General features: G+C 45.9%; 1 protein-coding gene and 2 long non-coding RNA genes across 3 annotated transcripts in view; 2 read left to right on the top strand and 1 right to left on the bottom strand.

Annotated features, from left to right (window-relative positions):
* The first annotated feature begins 1,001 nt into the window (after positions 1-1,001).
* LOC127909124 (uncharacterized) lies at positions 1,002-2,975 on the top strand. The gene is made up of 3 exons (XR_008069812.1): positions 1,002-1,849; positions 1,891-2,013; positions 2,055-2,975. It is a non-coding gene; the product is annotated as an uncharacterized LOC127909124 (long non-coding RNA).
* A 131-nt stretch (positions 2,976-3,106) lies between these two features.
* angpt2b (angiopoietin 2b) overlaps positions 3,107-26,947 on the bottom strand; it is a 57,865-nt gene continuing 34,024 nt past the window's right edge. The window contains exons 7-9 of the mRNA XM_052469111.1: positions 15,405-15,571; positions 6,418-6,548; positions 3,107-4,088 (exon numbers count right to left, since the gene is read on the bottom strand). Of these exons, the coding sequence (XP_052325071.1) occupies positions 3,928-4,088; positions 6,418-6,548; positions 15,405-15,571 (459 nt within the window). The 3' untranslated portion in view covers positions 3,107-3,927. The remainder of the gene's footprint in view (positions 4,089-6,417; positions 6,549-15,404; positions 15,572-26,947) is intronic.
* LOC127909125 (uncharacterized) lies at positions 7,755-8,534 on the top strand. The gene is made up of 3 exons (XR_008069814.1): positions 7,755-7,790; positions 8,124-8,154; positions 8,451-8,534. It is a non-coding gene; the product is annotated as an uncharacterized LOC127909125 (long non-coding RNA).

The raw sequence follows: 26,947 nt of genomic DNA, 5'->3' as shown, positions 1-26,947 counted from the left end.
AGACAGATGGGTAAGGGGAGAAAGAGAGAAAGACCACTTGGGAGAGATGAGGATCCCGGTGCCACCACCCCGCTGACCAGAAGCTCTCGGGGTGTGCGAGAACACGTGGGCGGACGAGGAGAGAGCAGTAGGAGTAGCAGTGTTATCTGTGGTGATCCATGTTTCCGTCAGTGCCAAGAAGTCAAGGGACTGGAGGGAGGCATAGGCTGAGATGAACTCTGCCTTGTTGGCCGCAGATTGGCAGTTCCAGAGGCTACCAGAGACCTGGAACTCCACGTGGGTCGTACGCGCTGGGACCACCAGGTTAGGTGGTCGCGGCCACGCGGTGTGGAGCGTTTGTATGGTCTGTGCAGAGAGGAGAGAACAGGGATAGACAGACACATAGTTGACAGGCTACAGAAAAGGCTACGCTAATGCAAGGAAATTGAATGACAAGCGGACTACACGTCTCGAATGTTCAGAAAGTTAAGCTTACGTAGCAAGAATCTATTGACTAAAATGATTAAAATGATACAGTACTGCTAAAGTAGGCTAGCTGGCAGTAGCTGCGTTGTTGACACTACACTAATCAAGTCGTTCCGTTGAGTGTAATAATTTCTACAGTGCTGCTGTTCGGGGCTAGCTGGCTAGCTAGCAGTGTTGTTTACGTTACGTTGAGTTAAAAGAACGACAATAGCTGGCTAGCTAACCTAGGAAATCGGTCTAGACTACACAATTATCTTTGAAACAAAGACGGCTATGTAGCTAGCTATGTAGCTAGCTACGATCAAACAAATCAAACCGTTGTACTGTAATGAAATGAAAATGTGATACTCCTGACCGGTGATTGAATTCGAATCAGTAAACGTGTGGTGACGTTGGCTAGCTGTTAGCTGTTAGCTGTTGGCTAGCTAGCAGAGTCTCCTACGTTAAGGACGACAAATAGCTGGCTAGCGAACCTCAGTGAATTAAGATAATCACTCCAAGGCTACACACACTAAACTACACAATTATCTTGAAACAAAGACAGCTATGTAGCTAGCTAACACTGAACTAATCAAGTCGTACAGTTGAGTGAATAGCACTACAGTGATGCTAATCTGTGTGCGTTAGCTAGCGTTGCTAGCTCCTGGGCGAATAGCAGTGAAGGCTACGTTAGGGCGACGAAATACGAAATACGATAATTAATGCAATTATCTCTGATACAGGACGGCTATGTAGCTAGCTAAGAAGAATGGCTAAGATTATGTAGCTAGCTAACAGTAAACTAATCAAGTCGTACAGTTGAGTGAATAGCACTACAGTGATGCTAATCTGTGTGCGTTAGCTAGCGTTTGCTAGCTCCTGGGCGAATAGCAGTGAAGGCTACGTTAGGGCGACGAAATACGATAATTATGCAATTATCTCTGATACAAGGACGGCTATGTAGCTAGCTAAGAAGAATTGCTAAGATTAGACAAATCAACCGTTGTACTGTAATGAAATGTAATGAAAAAGTTATACAACCTGCAGAGCGAGGTTATCTGTAAGGTCTGTAAGGTCCCTCATCTCTGTACCCCCACACATACAATTATCTGTAAGGTCCCTCATCTCTGTACCCACACACATACAATTATCTGTAAGGTCCCTCATCTCTGTACCCCACACATACAATTATCTGTAAGGTCCCTCATCTCTGTACCCACACACATACAATTATCTGTAAGGTCCCTCATCTCTGTACCCCACACATACAATTATCTGTAAGGCCCCTCATCTCTGTACCCCACACATACAATTATCTGTAAGGTCCCTCATCTCTGTACCCCACACATACAATTATCTGTAAGGTCCCTCATCTCTGTACCCCACACGTACAATTATCTGTAAGGTCCCTCATCTCTGTACCCCACACGTACAATTATCTGTAAGGTCCCTCATCTCTGTACCCCACACATACAATTATCTGTAAGGTCCCTCATCTCTGTACCCCACACATACAATTATATGTAAGGCCCCTCATCTCTGTACCCCACACGTACAAGTATCTGTAAGGTCCCTCATCTCTGTACCCCACACGTACAAGTACCTGTAAGGCCCCTCAGTCGGGCAATGAATTTCAAACACAGATTCAACCACAAAGACCAGGGAGGTTTTCCAATGCCTCACAGAGAAGGGCTCCTATTGGTAGATGGGTAAAAAAACAGACATTGAATATCGCTTTGAGCATGGTAACGTTATTAATTACACTTTGGATGGTGTATCAGTACACCCAGTCACTACAAAGATACAGGCGTCCTTCCTAACTCAGTTGCTGGAGAGGAAGGAAACTGCTCAGGGATTTCACCATGAGGCCAATGGTGACTTTAAAACAGTTACAGAGTTTAATGGCTGTGACAGGAGAAAACTGAGGATGGATCAACAACATTGTAGTTATTCCACAATACTAACCTAAATGACAGGTTAGTGTTGAAAATAATAAAACTTATTTCAAAATATCCATCTTGTTTGCAACAAGGCAAAAAAAACACAAAAAAAACAGGCAAAACAATTAACTGTTTGTCCTGAATACAAAGTGTTATGTTTGGGGCAAATATAATACAACACATTACTGAGTACCACTCTACATATTTTCAAGCATAGTTTTGGCTGCATCATGTTATGGGTATGCGTGTAATCTTTAAGGACGGGGGAGTTTTTTTTAGGACAAAAATAAATGGAATGGAGCTAAGCACAGGCAGAATCCTAGAAGAAAACCTGTTTCAGTCTGCTTTCCACCAGATACTGGGACACATATTCACCTTTCAGCAGGACAGTAACCTAAAACATAAGGCATACACTGGAGTAGCTTACCAAGATGACAGTGAATATTCCTGAGTGGCATAGTAACAGTTTTGATTTAAATCTACTTGAAAATCAACGGCAAGACGTGGAAATGGTTATCTGCCAATTGGACAGAGCTTGAAGATTGTTGAAAAGAATAATGGGTGTGGAAAGCTCTTAAAGACTTCTCCAGCAAGACTGACAGCTGTAATTGATGTCTTGACTTAGAGGTGTGAATACTTCCGTAAATAAGATATTTTTGCTACAATTTCTAAAAACATAATTTTCACTCTGTCGTTATGGTGTAGATATAGATAGACATAGATGGTTGAGAAAAAATATATTTAATCAGAATTCAGGCTGTAACAACAACAAAATGTGGAATAAGTCGGGAATAATTTCTGAAGTCTAAGTCTAGTATGTACAGTTACATTAGAAAACACACGTTTATGTTGTGCCATTTTGGTGGGGAAAATCTCTAAAACAGAATACATGTTTTAATTTTTTTTTTTAAATGTTAATACCCCTTTTTCTCTCTAATTTCGTGGTAACCAATTGGTAGTTACAGTCTTGTCTCATCGCTGCAACTCCTGTACGGACTCGGGAGAGGTGAAGGTCGGGAGCCGTGCTTCCTCTGATACACAACCCGAACAAGCCTCACTGCTTCTTGACACAACGCCCACTTAACACGAAAACCAGCCGCACCAACGTGTCGGAGGAAACACCGTACACCTGGCGGCCGTGTCAGCGTGCACTGCACCCGGCCCGCCACGGGAGTTGCTAGAGCGCGATGGGACAAGGACATCCCAAACCCTCCCCTAACCCGGACGACGCTAGGCCAATTGCACGCCGCCCCATGGGTCTCCCAGTCGCGGGCCGGCTCCGACAGAGACTGGACTAGACCCCAGAATCTCTAGTGGCACGGCTAGCACAGCGACGCAGTGCCTTAGACCACTGCACCACTCGGGAGGCCAACAGAATACATTTTTGGAGAAAAAAAACATTTCTAAAATCGCCACTCAAATATCGTATTCCAAATGTCTGTCAAACTTCATTATTCGCTCATCTGTCAGTAATTTAGTCAGTCAGGGTGATGTCATCAGTCGCTTCCCCTTTGAAATCATCAGCTATCGCAGCTGTTATCCCTCAGAAGCCTGCGGGTCGAACCATCATGGTCGTCATGGTCGCCATGAGGTTGGCGCCCTTCCAGTAGTACCACTTGATGCCGTTGTAACGGACCACGTTGGAGACGCCAGCGTAGTAGATACCGTTCAGGTTGGAGGGACCACATGCCTCAAACCACCAACCTAGTGGAGAGGGGAGAGGTCAGGGGTCAGGAAGAGAGAGAGAGAGGGCAGAGGGACCACACGCCTCAAACCACCAACCTAGTGGAGAGGTAAGAGGTCAGGGATTAGAGGTCAGGGGTCAGGAAGAGAGAAAGGGCAGAGGGACCACATGCCTCAAACCACCAACCTAGTGGAGAGGTAAGAGGTCAGTGATTAGAGGTCAGGGGTCAGGAAGAGAGAAAGGGCAGAGGGACCACACGCCTCAAACCACCAACCTAGTGGAGAGGTAAGAGGTCAGGGATTAGAGGTCAGGGGTCAGGAAGAGAGAAAGGGCAGAGGGACCACACGCCTCAAACTACCAACCTAGTGGAGAGGGGAGAGGTCAGGGGTCAGGAAGAGAGAGAGGAGGCAGAGGGACCACACGCCTCAAACCACCAACCTAGTGGAGAGGTAAGAGGTCAGGGATTAGAGGTCAGGGGTCAGGAAGAGAGAAAGGGCAGAGGGACCACATGCCTCAAACCACCAACCTAGTGGAGAGGTAAGAGGTCAGGGATTAGAGGTCAGGGGTCAGGAAGAGAGAAAGGGCAGAGGGACCACACGCCTCAAACCACCAACATAGTAGAGAGGGGAGAGGTCAGGGGTCAGGAAGAGAGAAAGGGCAGAGGGACCACATGCCTCAAACCACCAACCTAGTGGAGAGGTAAGAGGTCAGGGATTAGAGGTCATGGGTCAGGAAGAGAGAAAGGGCAGAGGGACCACACGCCTCAAACCACCAACATAGTGGAGAGGGGAGAGGTCAGGGGTCAGGAAGAGAGAGAGAGAGGGCAGAGGGACCACACGCCTCAAACCACCAACATAGTGGAGAAGTAAGAGGTCAGGGATTAGAAGTCAGGGGTCAGGAAGAGAGAAAGGGCAGAGGGACCACACGCCTCAAACCACCAACCTAGTGGAGAGGTAAGAGGTCAGGGATTAGAGGTCAGGGGTCAGGCAGAGAGAAAGGGCAAAGGGACGACATGCCTCAAACCACCAACCTAGTGGAGAGGGGAGAGGTCAGGGGTCAGGAAGAGAGAGAGAGCGGGCAGAGGGACCACACGCCTCAAACCACCAACCTAGTGGAGAGGGGAGAGGTCAGGGGTCAGGAAGAGAGAGAGAGAGGGCAGAGGGACCACACACCTCAAACCACCAACCTAGTGGAGAGGTAAGAGGTCAGGGATTAGAGGTCAGGGGTCAGGAAGAGAGAAAGGGCAGAGGGACCACACGCCTCAAACCACCAACCTAGTGGAGAGGGGAGAGGTCAGGGATTAGAGGTCAGGGGTCAGGAAGAGAGAAAGGGCAGAGGGACCACATGCCTCAAACCACCAACCTAGTGGAGAGGGGAGAGGTCAGGGTTCAGGAAGAGAGAGAGAGGGGGCAGAGGGACCACACACCTCAAACCACCAACCTAGTGGAGAGGGGAGAGGTCAGGGGTCAGGAAGAGAGCGAGAGAGGGCAGAGGGACCACACGCCTCAAACCACCAACCTAGTGGAGAGGTAAGAGGTCCGGGATTAGAGGTCAGGTGTCAGGAAGAGAGAAAGGGCAGAGGGACCACACGCCTCAAACCACCAACCTAGTGGAGAGGGGAGAGGTCAGGGATTAGAGGTCAGGGGTCAGGAAGAGAGAAAGGGCAGAGGGACCACATGCCTCAAACCACCAACCTAGTGGAGAGGGGAGAGGTCAGGGATTAGAGGTCAGGGGTCAGAAAGAGAGAAAGGACAGAGGGACCACACGCCTCAAACCACCAACCTAGTGGAGAGGTAAGAGGTCAGGGATTAGAGGTCAGGGGTCAGGAAGAGAGAAAGGGCAGAGGGACCACACGCCTCAAACCACCAACATAGTGGAGAGGGGAGAGGTCAGGGATTAGAGGTCAGGGGTCAGGAAGAGAGAAAGGGCAGAGGGACCACACGCCTCAAACCACCAACCTAGTGGAGAGGGGAGAGGTCACGAGTTAGAGGTCAGGTGTCAGGAAGAGAGAGGGCCACAGTGGTTTGGGTAGGTGGTTTGAGGACCACAGAGATGGCAGAGGGACCACGCGCCTCAAACCACCGACCTAGTGGAGAGGGCAGAGGTCAGGGGTTAGTGGATAGAGAATGGAACAAAGAGGAAAAAGCAGGTAGTGTGGTTAAAGCGTCAAAGGTCATAAAAAGTGATTTCATGTAGGTTCATGTACTACTTTACATGAGGATGAAACAGGAAGTGATGAAAATAAAGTGAGAGGAAAGATAGATAGAACGTAGGGAAAGAGAGAAAGATGAAACAGGACGTGAGAGGAAAGATAGAAAGTAGGGAAAGATGAAACAGGGATCTGAATACCTCCAGAAGACATCTGAGCACACTTGCAGGAGCAGCGGTCGTTGTCTCGGTCCTTGGTGCTGAACTGGGTCCCATGCTGGGTCAGACTACTGGTGCGACCAGCGGTACCACTGAACCCCTGGGCATGGAGACTGGGAGAGGGAACGGACCAGAACTGTCAACACATAGGGCACGTTTTCCAGACCCAGATTAAGTCAGTTCAAATCAAATCAAAGCGTACACATATTTGCAGATGTTATCGTAGGTGCAGATAAATGCTTGTGTTTCTAGCTCCAACAGCTTCGTCATACCAACAAGTATGAGCCATGACTAGACTACAGTATATACATATAAAATGGGTAAAACAGTATGTAAACAGGATTAGAGTGACCAGTGTTCCATGACTCTATGTGCATAGGGCAGCAGTCTCTAAGGTGCAGGGTAGAGTACCGGGTGGAAGCCGGGTAGAAAAGTGGCTAAGGTTCAGGTCAGGGTACTTGGCGGAGGCCGGCTAATGGAGACTGGAGATGGGAATAGGAAGAGGTCGGCTAATGGAGACTGGAGATGGGAAAAGGTAGAGGCCGGCTAATGGAGACTGGAGATGGGAAAAGGAAGAGGTCGGCTAGTAGAGACTGGAGATGGGAAAAGGAAGAGGTCGGCTAGTAGAGACTGGAGATGGGAAAAGGAAGAGGTCGGCTAGTAGAGACTGGAGATGGGAATAGGAAGAGGTCGGCTAGTAGAGACTGGAGATGGGAAAAGGTAGAGGTCGGCTAGTGGAGACTGGAGATGGGAAAAGGAAGAGGCCGGCTAGTGGAGACTGGAGATGGGAAAAGGAAGAGGTCGGCTAGTAGAGACTGGAGATGGGAAAAGGAAGAGGTCGGCTAGTAGTGACTGGAGATGGGAAAAGGAAGAGGTCGGCTAGTAGAGACTGGAGATGGGAAAAGGAAGAGGCCGGCTAGTGGAGACTGGAGATGGGAAAAGGAAGAGGTCGGCTAGTAGAGACTGGAGATGGGAAAAGGAAGAGGTCGGCTAGTGGAGACTGGAGATGGGAAAAGGTAGAGGTCGGCTAGTGGAGACTGGAGATGGGAAAAGGAAGAGGCCGGCTAGTGGAGACTGGAGATGGGAAAAGGTAGAGGTTGGCTAGTGGAGGCTGGAGATGGGAAAAGGTAGAGGTCGGCTAGTGGAGACTGGAGATGGGAATAGGAAGAGGTCGGCTAGTAGAGACTGGAGATGGGAATAGGAAGAGGTCGGCTAGTAGAGACTGGAGATGGGAAAAGGAAGAGGTCGGCTAGTAGAGACTGGAGATGGGAAAAGGAAGAGGCCGGCTAGTGGAGACTGGAGATGGGAAAAGGAAGAGGTCGGCTAGTAGAGACTGGAGATGGGAATAGGAAGAGGTCGGCTAGTAGAGACTGGAGATGGGAATAGGAAGAGGTCGGCTAGTAGAGACTGGAGATGGGAAAAGGAAGAGGTCGGCTAGTAGAGACTGGAGATGGGAAAAGGAAGAGGCCGGCTAGTAGAGACTGGAGATGGGAAAAGGTAGAGGTCGGCTAGTGGAGACTGGAGATGGGAATAGGAAGAGGTCGGCTAGTAGAGACTGGAGATGGGAAAAGGAAGAGGTCGGCTAGTAGAGACTGGAGATGGGAAAAGGAAGAGGCCGGCTAGTGGAGACTGGAGATGGGAAAAGGAAGAGGTCGGCTAGTAGAGACTGGAGATGGGAAAAGGAAGAGGTCGGCTAGTGGAGACTGGAGATGGGAAAAGGTAGAGGTCGGCTAGTGGAGACTGGAGATGGGAAAAGGAAGAGGCCGGCTAGTGGAGACTGGAGATGGGAAAAGGTAGAGGTTGGCTAGTGGAGGCTGGAGATGGGAAAAGGTAGAGGTCGGCTAGTGGAGACTGGAGATGGGAATAGGAAGAGGTCGGCTAGTAGAGACTGGAGATGGGAAAAGGAAGAGGTCGGCTAGTAGAGACTGGAGATGGGAAAAGGAAGAGGCCGGCTAGTAGAGACTGGAGATGGGAAAAGGTAGAGGTTGGCTAGTGGAGGCTGGAGATGGGAAAAGGAAGAGGTCGGCTAGTAGAGACTGGAGATGGGAAAAGGAAGAGGTCGGCTAGTAGAGACTGGAGATGGGAAAAGGAAGAGGTCGGCTAGTAGAGACTGGAGATGGGAAAAGGAAGAGGTCGGCTAGTAGAGACTGTTTAACAGTCTGATGGGCTGGAGATGGGAAAAGGTAGAGATCGGCTAGTAGAGACTGGAGATGGGAAAAGGAAGAGGTCGGCTAGTAGAGACTGGAGATGGGAAAAGGAAGAGGTCGGCTAGTAGAGACTGTTTAACAGTCTGATGGGCTGGAGATGGGAAAAGGTAGAGATCGGCTAGTAGAGACTGGAGATGGGAAAAGGTAGAGATCGGCTAGTAGAGACTGGAGATGGGAAAAGGAAGAGGTCGGCTAGTAGAGACTGTTTAACAGTCTGATGGGCTGGAGATCGAAGCTGATTTTAGACTACCTTTACCCCACACACAGAGACTCATACAAAGCTCTCCCTCATCCTCCATTTGGCAAATCTGACCATTACTTTATCCTCCTGATTCCTGCGTTACAAGCAAAAATCTCAAACAGGAAGTACCAGTGATATGCTCAATACAGAAGTGGTCAGATGAAACGGTTGCTAAGCTACAGGACTGTTTCGCTAGCACAGGCTGGAATATGTTCTGGGATTCATCCACACTGATCTAAAGGCTTGAGCTGCTGCTTTCAAGGAACAGGAGACTAATCTGAACAATTATAATAAATTCTGCTACAGCCTTTGACGAACCATCAAACAGGCAAAGAATCAACACAGGACAAAAATCTAATTTGAATCCTACTACACTTGTTCTGGCACACGACGGATGTGGCAGGGCTTGCAAACTATCATGGTGTAGAAAGGGAAACCCAGCCGTGAGCTGCCCAGTGACGTGAGCCGACCAGATGAGCTAAATGCCTTCTATGCTTACTTCCGAGGCAAGCAACACTGAACCATGCATGACAGCACCAGCCATTCCGGACGACTGTGTGATCACTGATGTGAGTAAGCCCTTTAAACAGGTTATTAACATTCACAAGGCCGCAGGGCAACCAGCACATGTACTCAGAACATGCGCTGACCAGCTGGTCTTCACTGACATTTTCATCCTCTCCCTGACCCAGTCTGTAATACCTACATGTTTCAAGCAAACCACCATAATCCCCGTGTCCAAGAATGCAAAAGTAACCTGCCTAAATGGCTATTGCCCTGAAGCACTCACATATGTAGCATGAAATGCTTTGAAAGGCTGGTCATGGCTCACATCAACACCATCATCCCAGACACCCTGTATCCACTTCAATTTACGTACCGCCCCAACAGATCCACAGATAACGCAATCTCTACTGCACTCCACACTGCCCTTTCCCACCTGGACAAAAGGAACACCTACATGAGAATGCTGTTCATTGACTACAGCACCACAGGCCTCTGGCTGGGGGAGGTCCCTAAATGAACCCAACCCTGGAGAGGAATGCTGTTCATTGACTACAGCACCACAGGCCTCTGGCTGGGGGAGGTCCCTAAATGAACCCAACCCTGGAGAGGAATGCTGTTCATTGACTACAGCACCACAGGCCTCTGGCTGGGGGAGGTCCCTAAATGAACCCAACCCTGGAGAGGAATGCTGTTCATTGACTACAGCACCACAGGCCTCTGGCTGGGGGAGGTCCCTAAATGAACCCAACCCTGGAGAGGAATGCTGTTCATTGACTACAGCACCACAGGCCTCTGGCTGGGGGAGGTCCCTAAATGAACCCAACCCTGGAGAGGAACGCTGTTCATTGACTACAGCACCACAGGCCTCTGGCTGGGGGAGGTCCCTAAATGAACCCAACCCTGGAGAGGAACGCTGTTCATTGACTACAGCACCACAGGCCTCTGGCTGGGGGAGGTCCCTAAATGAACCCAACCCTGGAGAGGAACGCTGTTCATTGACTACAGCACCACAGGCCTCTGGCTGGGGGAGGTCCCTAAATGAACCCAACCCTGGAGAGGAATGCTGTTCATTGACTACAGCACCACAGGCCTCTGGCTGGGGGAGGTCCCTAAATGAACCCAACCCTGGAGAGGAATGCTGTTCATTTACTACAGCACCACAGGCCTCTGGCTGGGGGAGGTCCCTAAATGAACCCAACCCTGGAGAGGAATGCTGTTCATTTACTACAGCACCACAGGCCTCTGGCTGGGGGAGGTCCCTAAATGAACCCAACCCTGGAGAGGAATGCTGTTCATTGACTACAGCACCACAGGCCTCTGGCTGGGGGAGGTCCCTAAATGAACCCAACCCTGGAGAGGAATGCTGTTCATTGACTACAGCACCACAGGCCTCTGGCTGGGGGAGGTCCCTAAATGAACCCAACCCCGGAGAGGAATGCTGTTCATTGACTACAGCACCACAGGCCTCTGGCTGGGGGAGGTCCCTAAATGAACCCAACCCCGGAGAGGAATGCTGTTAATTGACTACAGCACCACAGGCCTCTGGCTGGGGGAGGTCCCTAAATGAACCCAACCCTGGAGAGGAATGCTGTTCATTGACTACAGCACCACAGGCCTCTGGCTGGGGGAGGTCCCTAAATGAACCCAACCCTGGAGAGGAACGCTGTTCATTGACTACAGCACCACAGGCCTCTGGCTGGGGGAGGTCCCTAAATTAACCCTGGAGAGGAAAACCAGTGGAGAGCCAGTGTTCTCAGCATGATAATGTACCTAGCACATACTCAACGAGGTGAGATGGAGTGCTGCTCAGCAGAGGTTGGCAACAGGTCTGACGGCTCACCAACACCGGCACCATTCAGGGCGCTTGTCACACACAGAGGAGGATGAATACAGCGCCAACACACTGAGGATTTTAGGTCATTTAATACGGATGGTCCTGGATCTAAATGTCTAGGTAACTTTGTAGAATTTTAGGTAATTTTAGGATAATCCTGGATCTAAATGTCTAGGTAACGCCGTTACTCGTCACAAAGAATATCACTGTGTCAAATACCTCCAGCCTTTTTCAAACACTCCATCAAATTTTTCTAGACAGATCACATGATCTACTCTTTCGTCCTTTTACTTTCATCCCGGCGATAAGGAAGGGAAGGACTCAGTTAAAGTGCTGGATGATTTGCCAGGGTTACAGGTTCATTCAATTACCTCCGGTCATATAAGCCTTTCAGAAACACAATTATTTAACAAACTCTCCCTAGAATCAGGGTTACTTCCACTTAGTTTCCTGATTCGGATCTGATTGAGACATGGCTCTAAGAGCTTAACATGTCAGAAGAGTTTTAACACAATAGACTGATTAAGGATAAAATCTCACTTAGTGTAAATGTGAGATATATGATATATGGTGTAATATATATATGGTGTAATATATGGTGTGAGATATAAGATATATGGTGTGAGATATAAGATATATGGTGTGAGATATATGATATATGGTGTGAGATATATGATATATGGTGTGAGATATATGGTGTGAGATGTAAGATATATGGTGTGAGATATATGATATATGGTGTGAGATATATGATATATGGTGTGAGATATATGGTGTGAGATGTAAGATATATGGTGTGAGATATATGATATATGGTGTGAGATATAAGATATATGGTGTGAGATATATGATATATGGTGTGAGATATATGATATATGGTGTGAGATATAAGATATATGGTGTGAGATATATGATATATGGTGTGAGATATATGATATATGGTGTGAGATATATGGTGTGAGATGTAAGATATATGGTGTGAGATATATGATATATGGTGTGAGATATATGGTGTGAGATATAAGATATATGGTGTGAGATATATGATATATGGTGTGAGATATAAGATATATGGTGTGAGATATAAGATATATGGTGTGAGATATAAGATATCTGGTGTGAGATTTATGATATATGGTGTGAGATATATGATATATGGTGTGAGATATATGATATATGGTGTGAGATATAAGATATATATTGTGAGATATATGATATATGGTGTGAGATATATTATATATGGTGTGAGATATAAGATATATGTTGTGAGATATATGGTGTGAGATATATGGTGTGAGATATATGGTGTGAGATATATTATATATGGTGTGAGATATAAGATATATGTTGTGAGATATATGGTGTGAGATATATGATATATGGTGTGAGATATAAGATATATGGTGTGAGATATAAGATATATGGTGTGAGATATAAGATATATGGTGTGAGATATATGATATATGGTGTGAGATATAAGATATATGGTGTGAGATATATGATATATGGTGTGAGATATATGATATATGGTGTGAGATATATGATATATGGTGTGAGATATAAGATATATGGTGTGAGATATAAGATATATGGTGTGAGATATAAGATATATGGTGTGAGATATATGATATATGGTGTGAGATATATGATATATGGTGTGAGATATATGATATATGGTGTGAGATATAAGATATATGTGGTGAGATATATGATATATGGTGTGAGATATATGATATATGGTGTGAGATATAAGATATATGTGGTGAGATATATGATATATGGTGTGAGATATATGATATATGGTGTGAGATATAAGATATATGTGGTGAGATATATGATATATGGTGTGAGATATAAGATATATGGTGTGAGATATAAGATATATGGTGTGATATATAAGATATATGGTGTGAGATATATGGTGTGAGATATATGGACTTCGTTCCCTATGAACCCGCAATCCGACCTCACGTTATAGACTGTTCTCTCTGCTACCACACAGCAAACTGTACCAATGCACCTTGTCTGGAACCAACAGGACCCTGACCAGCATCTACCCCCAAGCCTTAAGACTACTAAACAAGACTGATAAATAGTTAGTAAACCAATAGCTACCTAGTCTACCTGCATTGACTCTTTTGACTCATCACATAAGCTGCTGTTACTGTCTATTATCTATCCTTTACCCCTACCTACAGTATACTGCTGTTACTGTCTATGATCTATCCTTTACCCCTACCTACAGTATACTGCTGTTACTGTCTATTATCTATCCTTTACCCCTACCTACAGTATACTGCTGTTACTGTCTATTATCTATCCTTTACCCCTACCTACAGTATACTGCTGTTACTGTCTATTATCTATCCTTTACCCCTACCTACAGTATACTGCTGTTACTGTCTATTATCTATCCTTTACCCCTAACTACAGTATACTGCTGTTACTGTCTATTATCTATCCTTTACCCCTACCTACAGTATACTGCTGTTACTGTCTATTATCTATCCTTTACCCCTACCTACAGTATACTGCTGTTACTGTCTATTATCTATCCTTTACCCCTACCTACAGTATACTGCTGTTACTGTCTATTATCTATCCTTTACCCCTACCTACAGTATACTGCTGTTACTGTCTATTATCTATCCTTTACCCCTACCTACAGTATACTGCTGTTACTGTCTATTATCTATCCTTTACCCCTACCTACAGTATACTGCTGTTACTGTCTATTATCTATCCTTTACCCCTACCTACAGTATACTGCTGTTACTGTCTATTATCTATCCTGTACCCCTACCTACAGTATACTGCTGTTACTGTCTATTATCTATCCTTTACCCCTACCTACAGTATACTGCTGTTACTGTCTATCCTATCCTATCCTTTACTGTCCTACCTACAGTATACTGCTGTTACTGTCTATTATCTATCCTACCTACAGTATACTGCTGTTACTGTCTATTATCTATCCTACCTACAGTATACTGCTGTTACTGTCTATTATCTATCCTACCTACAGTATACTGCTGTTACTGTCTATTATCTATCCTTTACCCCTACCTACAGTATACTGCTGTTACTGTCTATTATCTATCCTTTACCCCTACCTACAGTATACTGCTGTTACTGTCTGTTATCTATCCTTTACCCCTACCTACAGTATACTGCTGTTACTGTCTATTATCTATCCTTTACCCCTACCTACAGTATACTGCTGTTACTGTCTATTATCTATCCTACCTACAGTATACTGCTGTTACTGTCTATTATCTATCCTTTACTCCTACCTACAGTATACTGCTGTTACTGTCTATTATCTATCCTTTACCCCTACCTACAGTATACTGCTGTTACTGTCTGAAGCAATTCACTGTTAGTCTACACCTGTTGTTTATGAAGCATTTCACTGTTAGTCTCCACCTGTTGTTTATGAAGCATTTCACTGTTAGACTACACCTGTTGTTTATGAAGCATTTCACTGTTAGACTACACCTGTTGTTTATGAAGCATTTCACTGTTAGACTACACCTGTTGTTTATGAAGCATTTCACTGTTAGACTACACCTGTTGTTTATGAAGCATTTCACTGTTAGACTACACCTGTTGTTTATGAAGCATTTCACTGTTAGTCTACACCTGTTGTTTATGAAGCATTTCACTGTTAGTCTCCACACCTGTTGTTTATGAAGCATTTCACTGTTAGTCTCCACACCTGTTGTTTATGAAGCATTTCACTGTTAGTCTCCACACCTGTTGTTTATGAAGCATTTCACTGTTAGTCTCTACACCTGTTGTTTATGAAGCATTTCACTGTTAGTCTCCACACCTGTTGTTTATGAAGCATTTCACTGTTAGTCTCTACACCTGTTGTTTATGAAGCATTTCACTGTTAGTCTACGCCTGTTATTTAAGAAGCATTTCACTGTTAGTCTCCACCTGTTGTTTATGAAGCATTTCACTGTTCGTCCACACCTGTTGTTTATGAAGCATTTCACTGTTCGTCCACACAGGTGTTTTTTGAAGCATGAAGCATGTGAAGCATGTGACAAATAATATTTGATTTGATTCTCAGCCTTCCCTGCTGTGGGATGGAGCATTGCATGCTGGTATCTTTAGTTTTTGTCCACTGTGTCCATATAGAAGTGATCGTAATGGGAGCATTGCATGCTGGTACCTGTAGTTTTTGTCCTCTGCGTCTATATAGAAGTGATCGTAGTGGGAGTAGGCCTCGTTCCCCTCGTCGTCCTTCAGCTGCACCTGGAGACTGTACTGCTGGGAGCTGGTCAGCAGATGGATGAGGTCATTTCCTGCCCAGTACTCTCCCGAGGGATCCCCGAAACCCTGCAAAGGGTACGGTTAGTGAAAGAGGACAAACTGAACAAAGGGTCATATGACTCATATCGCTTCCGAGGGTACAGATGACATCAACAGAGATGTGTTAAGATGTAAATGTCATTCTACCGTTGAGAGAGATGAAGAGACATGAGGGTTATTATGAGTAAACAGATACATTATTTTGACTGAGGAAAGAAATGAGCAAATGTTAATAACTTGGTAACTTCTGACAATCCCTCTCTGACCTCCTACAGACCGTTAGTCCCTGTATATCTCTGACCTCCTACAGACCGTTAGTCCCTGTATATCTCTGACCTCCTACAGACCGTTAGTCCCTGTATATCTGGTATATCTCTGACCTCCTACAGACCGTTAGTCCCTGTATATCTGGTATATCTCTGACCTACTACAGACCGTTAGTCCCTGTATATCTGGTATATCTCTGACCTACTACAGACCGTTAGTCCCTGTATATCTCTGACCTCCTACAGACCGTTAGTCCCTGTATATCTGGTATATCTCTGACCTACTGACCGTATCCCTGTATCTCTGACCTCCTACAGACCGTTAGTCCCTGTATATCTGGTATATCTCTGACCTACTACAGACCGTTAGTCCCTGTATATCTCTGACCTCCTACAGACCGTTAGTCCCTGTAGGTATATCTCTGACCTACAACAGACCGTTAGTCCCTGTATATCTCTGACCTCCTACAGACCGTTAGTCCCTGTATATCTGGTATATCTCTGACCTCCTACAGACCGTTAGTCCCTGTATATCTCTGACCTCCTACAGACCGTTAGTCCCTGTATATCTCTGACCTCCTACAGACCGTTAGTCCCTGTATATCTGTATATCTCTGACCTCCTACAGACCGTTAGTCCCTGTATATCTCTGACCTCATACAGACCGTTAGTCCCTGTATATCTCTGACCTACTACAGACCGTTAGTCCCTGTATATCTCTGACCTCCTACAGACCGTTAGTCCCTGTATATCTCTGACCTCCTACAGACCGTTAGTCCCTGTATATCTCTGACCTCCTACAGACCGTTAGTCCCTGTATATCTGGTATATCTCTGACCTCCTACAGATCGTTAGTCCCTGTATAACTCTGACCTCCTACAGACCGTTAGTCCCTGTATATCTGGTATATCTCTGACCTCCTACAGACCGTTAGTCCCTGTATATCTGGTATATCTCTGACCTACTACAGACCGTTAGTCCCTGTATATCTGGTATATCTCTGACCTACTACAGACCGTTAGTCCCTGTATATCTCTGACCTCCTACAGACCGTTAGTCCCTGTATATCTGGTATATCTCTGACCTACTACAGACCGTTAGTCCCTGTATATCTCTGACCTCCTACAGACCGTTAGTCCATGTATATCTGGTATATCTCTGACCTACTACAGACCGTTAGTCCCTGTATATCTGGTATATCTCTGACCTCCTACAGACCGTTAGTCCCTGTATATCTGGTATATCTCTGACCTCCTACAGACCGTTAGTCCCTGTATATCTCTGACCTCCTACAGACCGTTAGTCCCTGTATATCTGGTATATCTCTGACCTACTACAGACCGTTAGTCCCTGTATATCTGGTATATCTCTGACCTCCTACAGACCGTTAGTCCCTGTATATCTGGTATATCTCTGACCTACAACAGACCGTTAGTCCCTGTATATCTCTGACCTACTACAGACCGTTAGTCCCTGTATATCTGGTATATCTCTGACCTACTACAGACCGTTAGTCCCTGTATATCTCTGACCTACTACAGACCGTTAGTCCCTGTATATCTCTGACCTCCTACAGACCGTTAGTCCCTGTATATCTGTATATCTCTGACCTCCTACAGACCGTTAGTCCCTGTATATCTCTGACCTCCTACAGACCGTTAGTCCCTGTATATCTCTGACCTACTACAGACCGTTAGTCCCTGTATATCTGGTATATCTCTGACCTCCTACAGACCGTTAGTCCCTGTATATCTGGTATATCTCTGACCTACTACAGACCGTTAGTCCCTGTATATCTCTGACCTACTACAGACCGTTAGTCCCTGTATATCTGGTATATCTCTGACCTACAACAGACCGTTAGTCCCTGTATATCTCTGACCTCCTACAGACCGTTAGTCCCTGTATATCTGGTATATCTCTGACCTCCTACAGACCGTTAGTCCCTGTATATCTGGTATATCTCTGACCTACTACAGACCGTTAGTCCCTGTATATCTCTGACCTACTACAGACCGTTAGTCCCTGTATATCTCTGACCTCCTACAGACCGTTAGTCCCTGTATCTCTGTATATCTCTGACCTCCTACAGACCGTTAGTCCCTGTATATCTCTGACCTCCTACAGACCGTTAGTCCCTGTATATCTCTGACCTACTACAGACCGTTAGTCCCTGTATATCTGGTATATCTCTGACCTCCTACAGACCGTTAGTCCCTGTATATCTTGTATATCTCTGAACTACTACAGACCGTTAGTCCCTGTATATCTCTGACCTACTACAGACCGTAGTCCCTGTATATCTCTGACCTCCTACAGACCGTTAGTCCCTGTATATCTCTGACCTCCTACAGACCTTAGTCCCTGTATATCTCTGACCTCCTACAGACCGTTAGTCCCTGTATATCTCTGACCTCCTACAGACCGTTAGACCCTGTATATCTGGTATATCTCTGACCTCCTACAGACCGTTAGTCCCTGGATATCTGGTATATCTCTGACCTCCTACAGATCGTTAGTCCCTGTATATCTCTGACCTCCTACAGACCGTTAGTCCCTGTATATCTCTGACCTCCTACAGACCGTTAGTCCCTGTATATCTGGTATATCTCTGACCTCCTACAGATCGTTAGTCCCTGTATATCTCTGACCTCCTACAGACCGTTAGTCCCTGTATATCTCTGACCTCCTACAGACCGTTAGTCCCTGTATATCTCTGACCTCCTACAGACCGTTAGTCCCTGTATATCTGGTATATCTCTGACCTCCTACAGACCGTTAGTCCCTGTATATCTGGTATATCTCTGACCTACTACAGACCGTTAGTCCCTGTATATCTGGTATATCTCTGACCTCCTACAGACCGTTAGTCCCTGTATATCTCTGACCTCCTACAGACCGTTAGTCCCTGTATATCTGGTATATCTCTGACCTACTACAGACCGTTAGTCCCTGTATATCTCTGACCTCCTACAGACCGTTAGTCCCTGTATATCTGGTATATCTCTGACCTACTACAGACCGTTAGTCCCTGTATATCTCTGACCTCCTACAGACCGTTAGTCCCTGTATATCTGGTATATCTCTGACCTACTACAGACCGTTAGTCCCTGTATATCTCTGACCTCCTACAGACCGTTAGTCCCTGTATATCTGGTATATCTCTGACCTACAACAGACCGTTAGTCCCTGTATATCTCTGACCTCCTACAGACCGTTAGTCCCTGTATATCTGGTATATCTCTGACCTCCTACAGACCGTTAGTCCCTGTATATCTGGTATATCTCTGACCTACTACAGACCGTTAGTCCCTGTATATCTCTGACCTACTACAGACCGTTAGTCCCTGTATATCTCTGACCTCCTACAGACCGTTAGTCCCTGTATATCTGTATATCTCTGACCTCCTACAGACCGTTAGTCCCTGTATATCTCTGACCTCCTACAGACCGTTAGTCCCTGTATATCTCTGACCTACTACAGACCGTTAGTCCCTGTATATCTGGTATATCTCTGACCTCCTACAGACCGTTAGTCCCTGTATATCTGGTATATCTCTGACCTACTACAGACCGTTAGTCCCTGTATATCTCTGACCTACTACAGACCGTTAGTCCCTGTATATCTCTGACCTCCTACAGACCGTTAGTCCCTGTATATCTCTGACCTCCTACAGACCGTTAGTCCCTGTATATCTCTGACCTCCTACAGACCGTTAGTCCCTGTATATCTCTGACCTCCTACAGACCGTTAGACCCTGTATATCTGGTATATCTCTGACCTCCTACAGACCGTTAGTCCCTGGATATCTGGTATATCTCTGACCTCCTACAGATCGTTAGTCCCTGTATATCTCTGACCTCCTACAGACCGTTAGTCCCTGTATATCTCTGACCTCCTACAGACCGTTAGTCTCTGTATATCTGGTATATCTCTGACCTCCTACAGACCGTTAGTCCCTGTATATCTCTGACCTCCTACAGACCGTTAGTCCCTGTATATCTCTGACCTACTACAGACCGTTAGTCCCTGTATATCTCTGACCTACTACAGACCGTTAGTCCCTGTAATATCTCTGACCTCCTACAGACCGTTAGTCCCTGTATATCTGGTATATCTCTGACCTACTACAGACCGTTAGTCCCTGTATATCTCTGACCTACTACAGACCGTTAGTCCCTGTATATCTCTGACCTCCTACAGACCGTTAGTCCCTGTATATCTGTATATCTCTGACCTCCTACAGACCGTTAGTCCCTGTATATCTCTGACCTCCTACAGACCGTTAGTCCCTGTATATCTCTGACCTACTACAGACCGTTAGTCCCTGTATATCTGGTATATCTCTGACCTCCTACAGACCGTTAGTCCCTGTATATCTGGTATATCTCTGACCTACTACAGACCGTTAGTCCCTGTATATCTCTGACCTACTACAGACCGTTAGTCCCTGTATATCTCTGACCTCCTACAGACCGTTAGTCCCTGTATATCTCTGACCTCCTACAGACCGTTAGTCCCTGTATATCTCTGACCTCCTACAGACCGTTAGTCCCTGTATATCTCTGACCTCCTACAGACCGTTAGACCCTGTATATCTGGTATATCTCTGACCTCCTACAGACCGTTAGTCCCTGGATATCTGGTATATCTCTGACCTCCTACAGATCGTTAGTCCCTGTATATCTCTGACCTCCTACAGACCGTTAGTCCCTGTATATCTCTGACCTCCTACAGACCGTTAGTCTCTGTATATCTGGTATATCTCTGACCTCCTACAGACCGTTAGTCCCTGTATATCTCTGACCTCCTACAGACCGTTAGTCCCTGTATATCTCTGACCTACTACAGACCGTTAGTCCCTGTATATCTCTGACCTACTACAGACCGTTAGTCCCTGTAATATCTCTGACCTCCTACAGACCGTTAGTCCCTGTATATCTCTGACCTACTACAGACCGTTAGTCCCTGTATATCTGTATATCTCTGACCTCCTACAGACCGTTAGTCCCTGTATATCTGGTATATCTCTGACCTACTACAGACCGTTAGCCCTGTATATCTCTGACCTCCTACAGACCGTTAGTCCCTGTATATCTGGTATATCTCTGACCTACTACAGACCGTTAGTCCCTGTATATCTCTGACCTACTACAGACCGTTAGTCCCTGTATATTTCTGACCTCCTACAGACCGTTAGTCCCTGTATATCTCTGACCTACAACAGACCGTTAGTCCCTGTATATCTGGTATATCTCTGACCTCCTACAGACCGTTAGTCCCTGTATATCTGGTATATCTCTGACCTCCTACAGACCGTTAGTCCCTGTATATCTGGTACATCTCTGACCTACTACAGACCGTTAGTCCCTGTATATCTGGTATATCTCTGACCTACTACAGACCGTTAGTCCCTGTATATCTCTGACCTATAACAGACCGTTAGTCCCTGTATATCTGGTATATCTCTGACCTCCTACAGACCGTTAGTCCCTGTATATCTGGTATATCTCTGAGCTACTACAGACCGTTAGTCCCTGTATATCTGGTATATCTCTGACCTACAACAGACCGTTAGTCCCTGTATATCTGGTATATCTCTGACCTACTACAGACCGTTAGTCCCTGTATATCTCTGACCTCCTACAGACCGTAAGTCTCTGTATATCTGGTATATCTCTGACCTACTACAGACCGTTAGTCCCTGTATATCTCTGACCTCCTACAGACCGTTAGTCCCTGTATATCTGGTATATCTCTGACCTCCTACAGACCGTTAGTCCCTGTATATCTGGTATATCTCTGACCTCCTACAGACCGTTAGTCCCTGTATATCTGGTATATATCTGACCTACTACAGACCGTTAGTCCCTGTATATCTGGTATATCTCTGACCTCCTACAGACCGTTAGTCCCTGTATATCTGGTATATCTCTGACCTCCTACAGACCGTTAGTCCCTGTATATCTCTGACCTCCTACAGACCGTTAGTCCCTGTATATCTGGTACATCTCTGACCTACAACAGACCGTTAGTCCCTGTATATCTGGTATATCTCTGACCTACTACAGACCGTTAGTCCCTGTATATCTCTGACCTCCTACAGACCGTTAGTCCCTGTATATCTGGTATATCTCTGACCTACTACAGACCGTTAGTCCCTGTATATCTGGTATATCTCTGACCTCCTACAGACCGTTAGTCCCTGTATATCTGGTATATCTCTGACCTCCTACAGACCGTTAGTCCCTGTATATCTGGTATATCTCTGACCTCCTACAGACCGTTAGTCCCTGTATATCTGGTATATCTCTGACCTCCTACAGACCGTTAGTCCCTGTATATCTGATATATCTCTGACCTACTACAGACCGTTAGTCCCTGTATATCTCTGACCTCCTACAGACCATTAGTCCCTGTATATCTGGTATATCTCTGACCTCCTACAGACCGTTAGTCCCTGTATATCTGGTATATCTCTGACCTCCTACAGACCGTTAGTCCCTGTATATCTGGTATATCTCTGACCTCCTACAGACCGTTAGTCCCTGTATATCTGGTATATCTCTGACCTCCTACAGACCGTTAGTCCCTGTATATCTCTGACCTCCTACAGACCGTTAGTCCCTGTATATCTGTATATCTCTGACCTCCTACAGACCGTTAGTCCCTGTATATCTCTGACCTCCTACAGACCGTTAGTCCCTGTATATCTCTGACCTACTACAGACCGTTAGTCCCTGTATATCTGGTATATCTCTGACCTCCTACAGACCGTTAGTCCCTGTATATCTGGTATATCTCTGACCTACTACAGACCGTTAGTCCCTGTATATCTCTGACCTACTACAGACCGTTAGTCCCTGTATATCTCTGACCTCCTACAGACCGTTAGTCCCTGTATATCTCTGACCTACTACAAACCGTTAGTCCCTGTATATCTCTGACCTCCTACAGACCGTTAGTCCCTGTATATCTCTGACCTCCTACAGACCGTTAGTCCCTGTATATCTGTATATCTCTGACCTCCTACAGACCGTTAGTCCCTGTATATCTCTGACCTCCTACAGACCGTTAGTCCCTGTATATCTCTGACCTACTACAGACCGTTAGTCCCTGTATATCTGGTATATCTCTGACCTCCTACAGACCGTTAGTCCCTGTATATCTGGTATATCTCTGACCTACTACAGACCGTTAGTCCCTGTATATCTCTGACCTACTACAGACCGTTAGTCCCTGTATATCTCTGACCTCCTACAGACCGTTAGTCCCTGTATATCTCTGACCTACTACAGACCGTTAGTCCCTGTATATCTCTGACCTCCTACAGACCGTTAGTCCCTGTATATCTCTGACCTCCTACAGACCGTTAGTCCCTGTATATCTCTGACCTCCTACAGACCGTTAGTCCCTGTATATCTGGTATATCTCTGACCTCCTACAGATCGTTAGTCCCTGTATATCTCTGACCTCCTACAGACCGTTAGTCCCTGTATATCTCTGACCTCCTACAGACCGTTAGTCCCTGTATATCTCTGACCTCCTACAGACCGTTAGTCCCTGTATATCTGGTATATCTCTGACCTCCTACAGACCGTTAGTCCCTGTATATCTGGTATATCTCTGACCTACTACAGACCGTTAGTCCCTGTATATCTGGTATATCTCTGACCTCCTACAGACCGTTAGTCCCTGTATATCTCTGACCTCCTACAGACCGTTAGTCCCTGTATATCTGGTATATCTCTGACCTACTACAGACCGTTAGTCCCTGTATATCTCTGACCTCCTACAGACCGTTAGTCCCTGTATATCTGGTATATCTCTGACCTACTACAGACCGTTAGTCCCTGTATATCTCTGACCTCCTACAGACCGTTAGTCCCTGTATATCTGGTATATCTCTGACCTACTACAGACCGTTAGTCCCTGTATATCTCTGACCTCCTACAGACCGTTAGTCCCTGTATATCTGGTATATCTCTGACCTACAACAGACCGTTAGTCCCTGTATATCTCTGACCTCCTACAGACCGTTAGTCCCTGTATATCTGGTATATCTCTGACCTCCTACAGACCGTTAGTCCCTGTATATCTGGTATATCTCTGACCTACTACAGACCGTTAGTCCCTGTATATCTCTGACCTACTACAGACCGTTAGTCCCTGTATATCTCTGACCTCCTACAGACCGTTAGTCCCTGTATATCTCTGACCTCCTACAGACCGTTAGTCCCTGTATATCTCTGACCTCCTACAGACCGTTAGTCCCTGTATATCTCTGACCTACTACAGACCGTTAGTCCCTGTATATCTGGTATATCTCTGACCTCCTACAGACCGTTAGTCCCTGTATATCTGGTATATCTCTGACCTACTACAGACCGTTAGTCCCTGTATATCTCTGACCTACTACAGACCGTTAGTCCCTGTATATCTCTGACCTCCTACAGACCGTTAGTCCCTGTATATCTCTGACCTCCTACAGACCGTTAGTCCCTGTATATCTCTGACCTCCTACAGACCGTTAGTCCCTGAATATCTCTGACCTCCTACAGACCGTTAGTCCCTGTATATCTGGTATATCTCTGACCTCCTACAGACCGTTAGTCCCTGGATATCTGGTATATCTCTGACCTCCTACAGATCATTAGTCCCTGTATATCTCTGACCTCCTACAGACCGTTAGTCCCTGTATATCTCTGACCTCCTACAGACCGTTAGTCTCTGTATATCTGGTATATCTCTGACCTCCTACAGACCGTTAGTCCCTGTATATCTCTGACCTCCTACAGACCGTTAGTCCCTGTATATCTCTGACCTACTACAGACCGTTAGTCCCTGTATATCTCTGACCTACTACAGACCGTTAGTCCCTGTAATATCTCTGACCTCCTACAGACCGTTAGTCCCTGTATATCTCTGACCTACTACAGACCGTTAGTCCCTGTATATCTGTATATCTCTGACCTCCTACAGACCGTTAGTCCCTGTATATCTGGTATATCTCTGACCTACTACAGACCGTTAGTCCCTGTATATCTCTGACCTCCTACAGACCGTTAGTCCCTGTATATCTGGTATATCTCTGACCTACTACAGACCGTTAGTCCCTGTATATCTCTGACCTACTACAGACCGTTAGTCCCTGTATATTTCTGACCTCCTACAGACCGTTAGTCCCTGTATATCTCTGACCTACAACAGACCGTTAGTCCCTGTATATCTGGTATATCTCTGACCTACTACAGACCGTTAGTCCCTGTATATTTCTGACCTCCTACAGACCGTTAGTCCCTGTATATCTCTGACCTCCTACAGACTGTTAGTCCCTGTATATCTGGTATATCTCTGACCTCCTACAGACCGTTAGTCCCTGTATATCTGGTACATCTCTGACCTACTACAGACCGTTAGTTCCTGTATATCTGGTATATCTCTGACCTACTACAGACCGTTAGTCCCTGTATATCTCTGACCTATAACAGACCGTTAGTCCCTGTATATCTGGTATATCTCTGACCTACTACAGACCGTTAGTCCCTGTATATCTGGTATATCTCTGACCTACTACAGACCGTTAGTCCCTGTATATCTCTGACCTCCTACAGACCGTTAGTCCCTGTATATCTGGTATATCTCTGACCTCCTACAGACCGTTAGTCCCTGTATATCTGGTATATCTCTGACCTCCTACAGACCGTTAGTCCCTGTATATCTGGTATATCTCTGACCTACTACAGACCGTTAGTCCCTGTATATCTGGTATATCTCTGACCTCCTACAGACCGTTAGTCCCTGTATATCTGGTATATCTCTGACCTACTACAGACCGTTAGTCCCTGTATATCTGGTATATCTCTGACCTCCTACAGACCGTTAGTCCCTGTATATCTGGTATATCTCTGACCTACTACAGACCGTTAGTCCCTGTATATCTGGTATATCTCTGACCTCCTACAGACCGTTAGTCTCTGTATATCTCTGACCTCCTACAGACCGTTAGTCCCTGTATATCTCTGACCTACTACAGACCGTTAGTCCCTGTATATCTCTGACCTCCTACAGACCGTTAGTCCCTGTATATCTCTGACCTCCTACAGACCGTTAGTCCCTGTATATCTCTGACCTCCTACAGACCGTTAGTCCCTGTATATCTGGTATATCTCTGACCTCCTACAGATCGTTAGTCCCTGTATATCTCTGACCTCCTACAGACCGTTAGTCCCTGTATATCTCTGACCTCCTACAGACCGTTAGTCCCTGTATATCTCTGACCTCCTACAGACCGTTAGTCCCTGTATATCTGGTATATCTCTGACCTCCTACAGACCGTTAGTCCCTGTATATCTGGTATATCTCTGACCTACTACAGACCGTTAGTCCCTGTATATCTGGTATATCTCTGACCTCCTACAGACCGTTAGTCCCTGTATATCTCTGACCTCCTACAGACCGTTAGTCCCTGTATATCTGGTATATCTCTGACCTACTACAGACCGTTAGTCCCTGTATATCTCTGACCTCCTACAGACCGTTAGTCCCTGTATATCTGGTATATCTCTGACCTACTACAGACCGTTAGTCCCTGTATATCTCTGACCTCCTACAGACCGTTAGTCCCTGTATATCTGGTATATCTCTGACCTACTACAGACCGTTAGTCCCTGTATATCTCTGACCTCCTACAGACCGTTAGTCCCTGTATATCTGGTATATCTCTGACCTACAACAGACCGTTAGTCCCTGTATATCTCTGACCTCCTACAGACCGTTAGTCCCTGTATATCTGGTATATCTCTGACCTCCTACAGACCGTTAGTCCCTGTATATCTGGTATATCTCTGACCTACTACAGACCGTTAGTCCCTGTATATCTCTGACCTACTACAGACCGTTAGTCCCTGTATATCTCTGACCTCCTACAGACCGTTAGTCCCTGTATATCTCTGACCTCCTACAGACCGTTAGTCCCTGTATATCTCTGACCTCCTACAGACCGTTAGTCCCTGTATATCTCTGACCTACTACAGACCGTTAGTCCCTGTATATCTGGTATATCTCTGACCTCCTACAGACCGTTAGTCCCTGTATATCTGGTATATCTCTGACCTACTACAGACCGTTAGTCCC

This window comes from Oncorhynchus keta, chromosome 19, assembly GCF_023373465.1.
Source record: "Oncorhynchus keta strain PuntledgeMale-10-30-2019 chromosome 19, Oket_V2, whole genome shotgun sequence".
Classification (NCBI taxonomy): Eukaryota; Metazoa; Chordata; class Actinopteri; order Salmoniformes; family Salmonidae; genus Oncorhynchus; species Oncorhynchus keta.
Note: the sequence above shows the minus strand (reverse complement) of the source record. Positions and strands in the feature narration are given on the sequence as shown.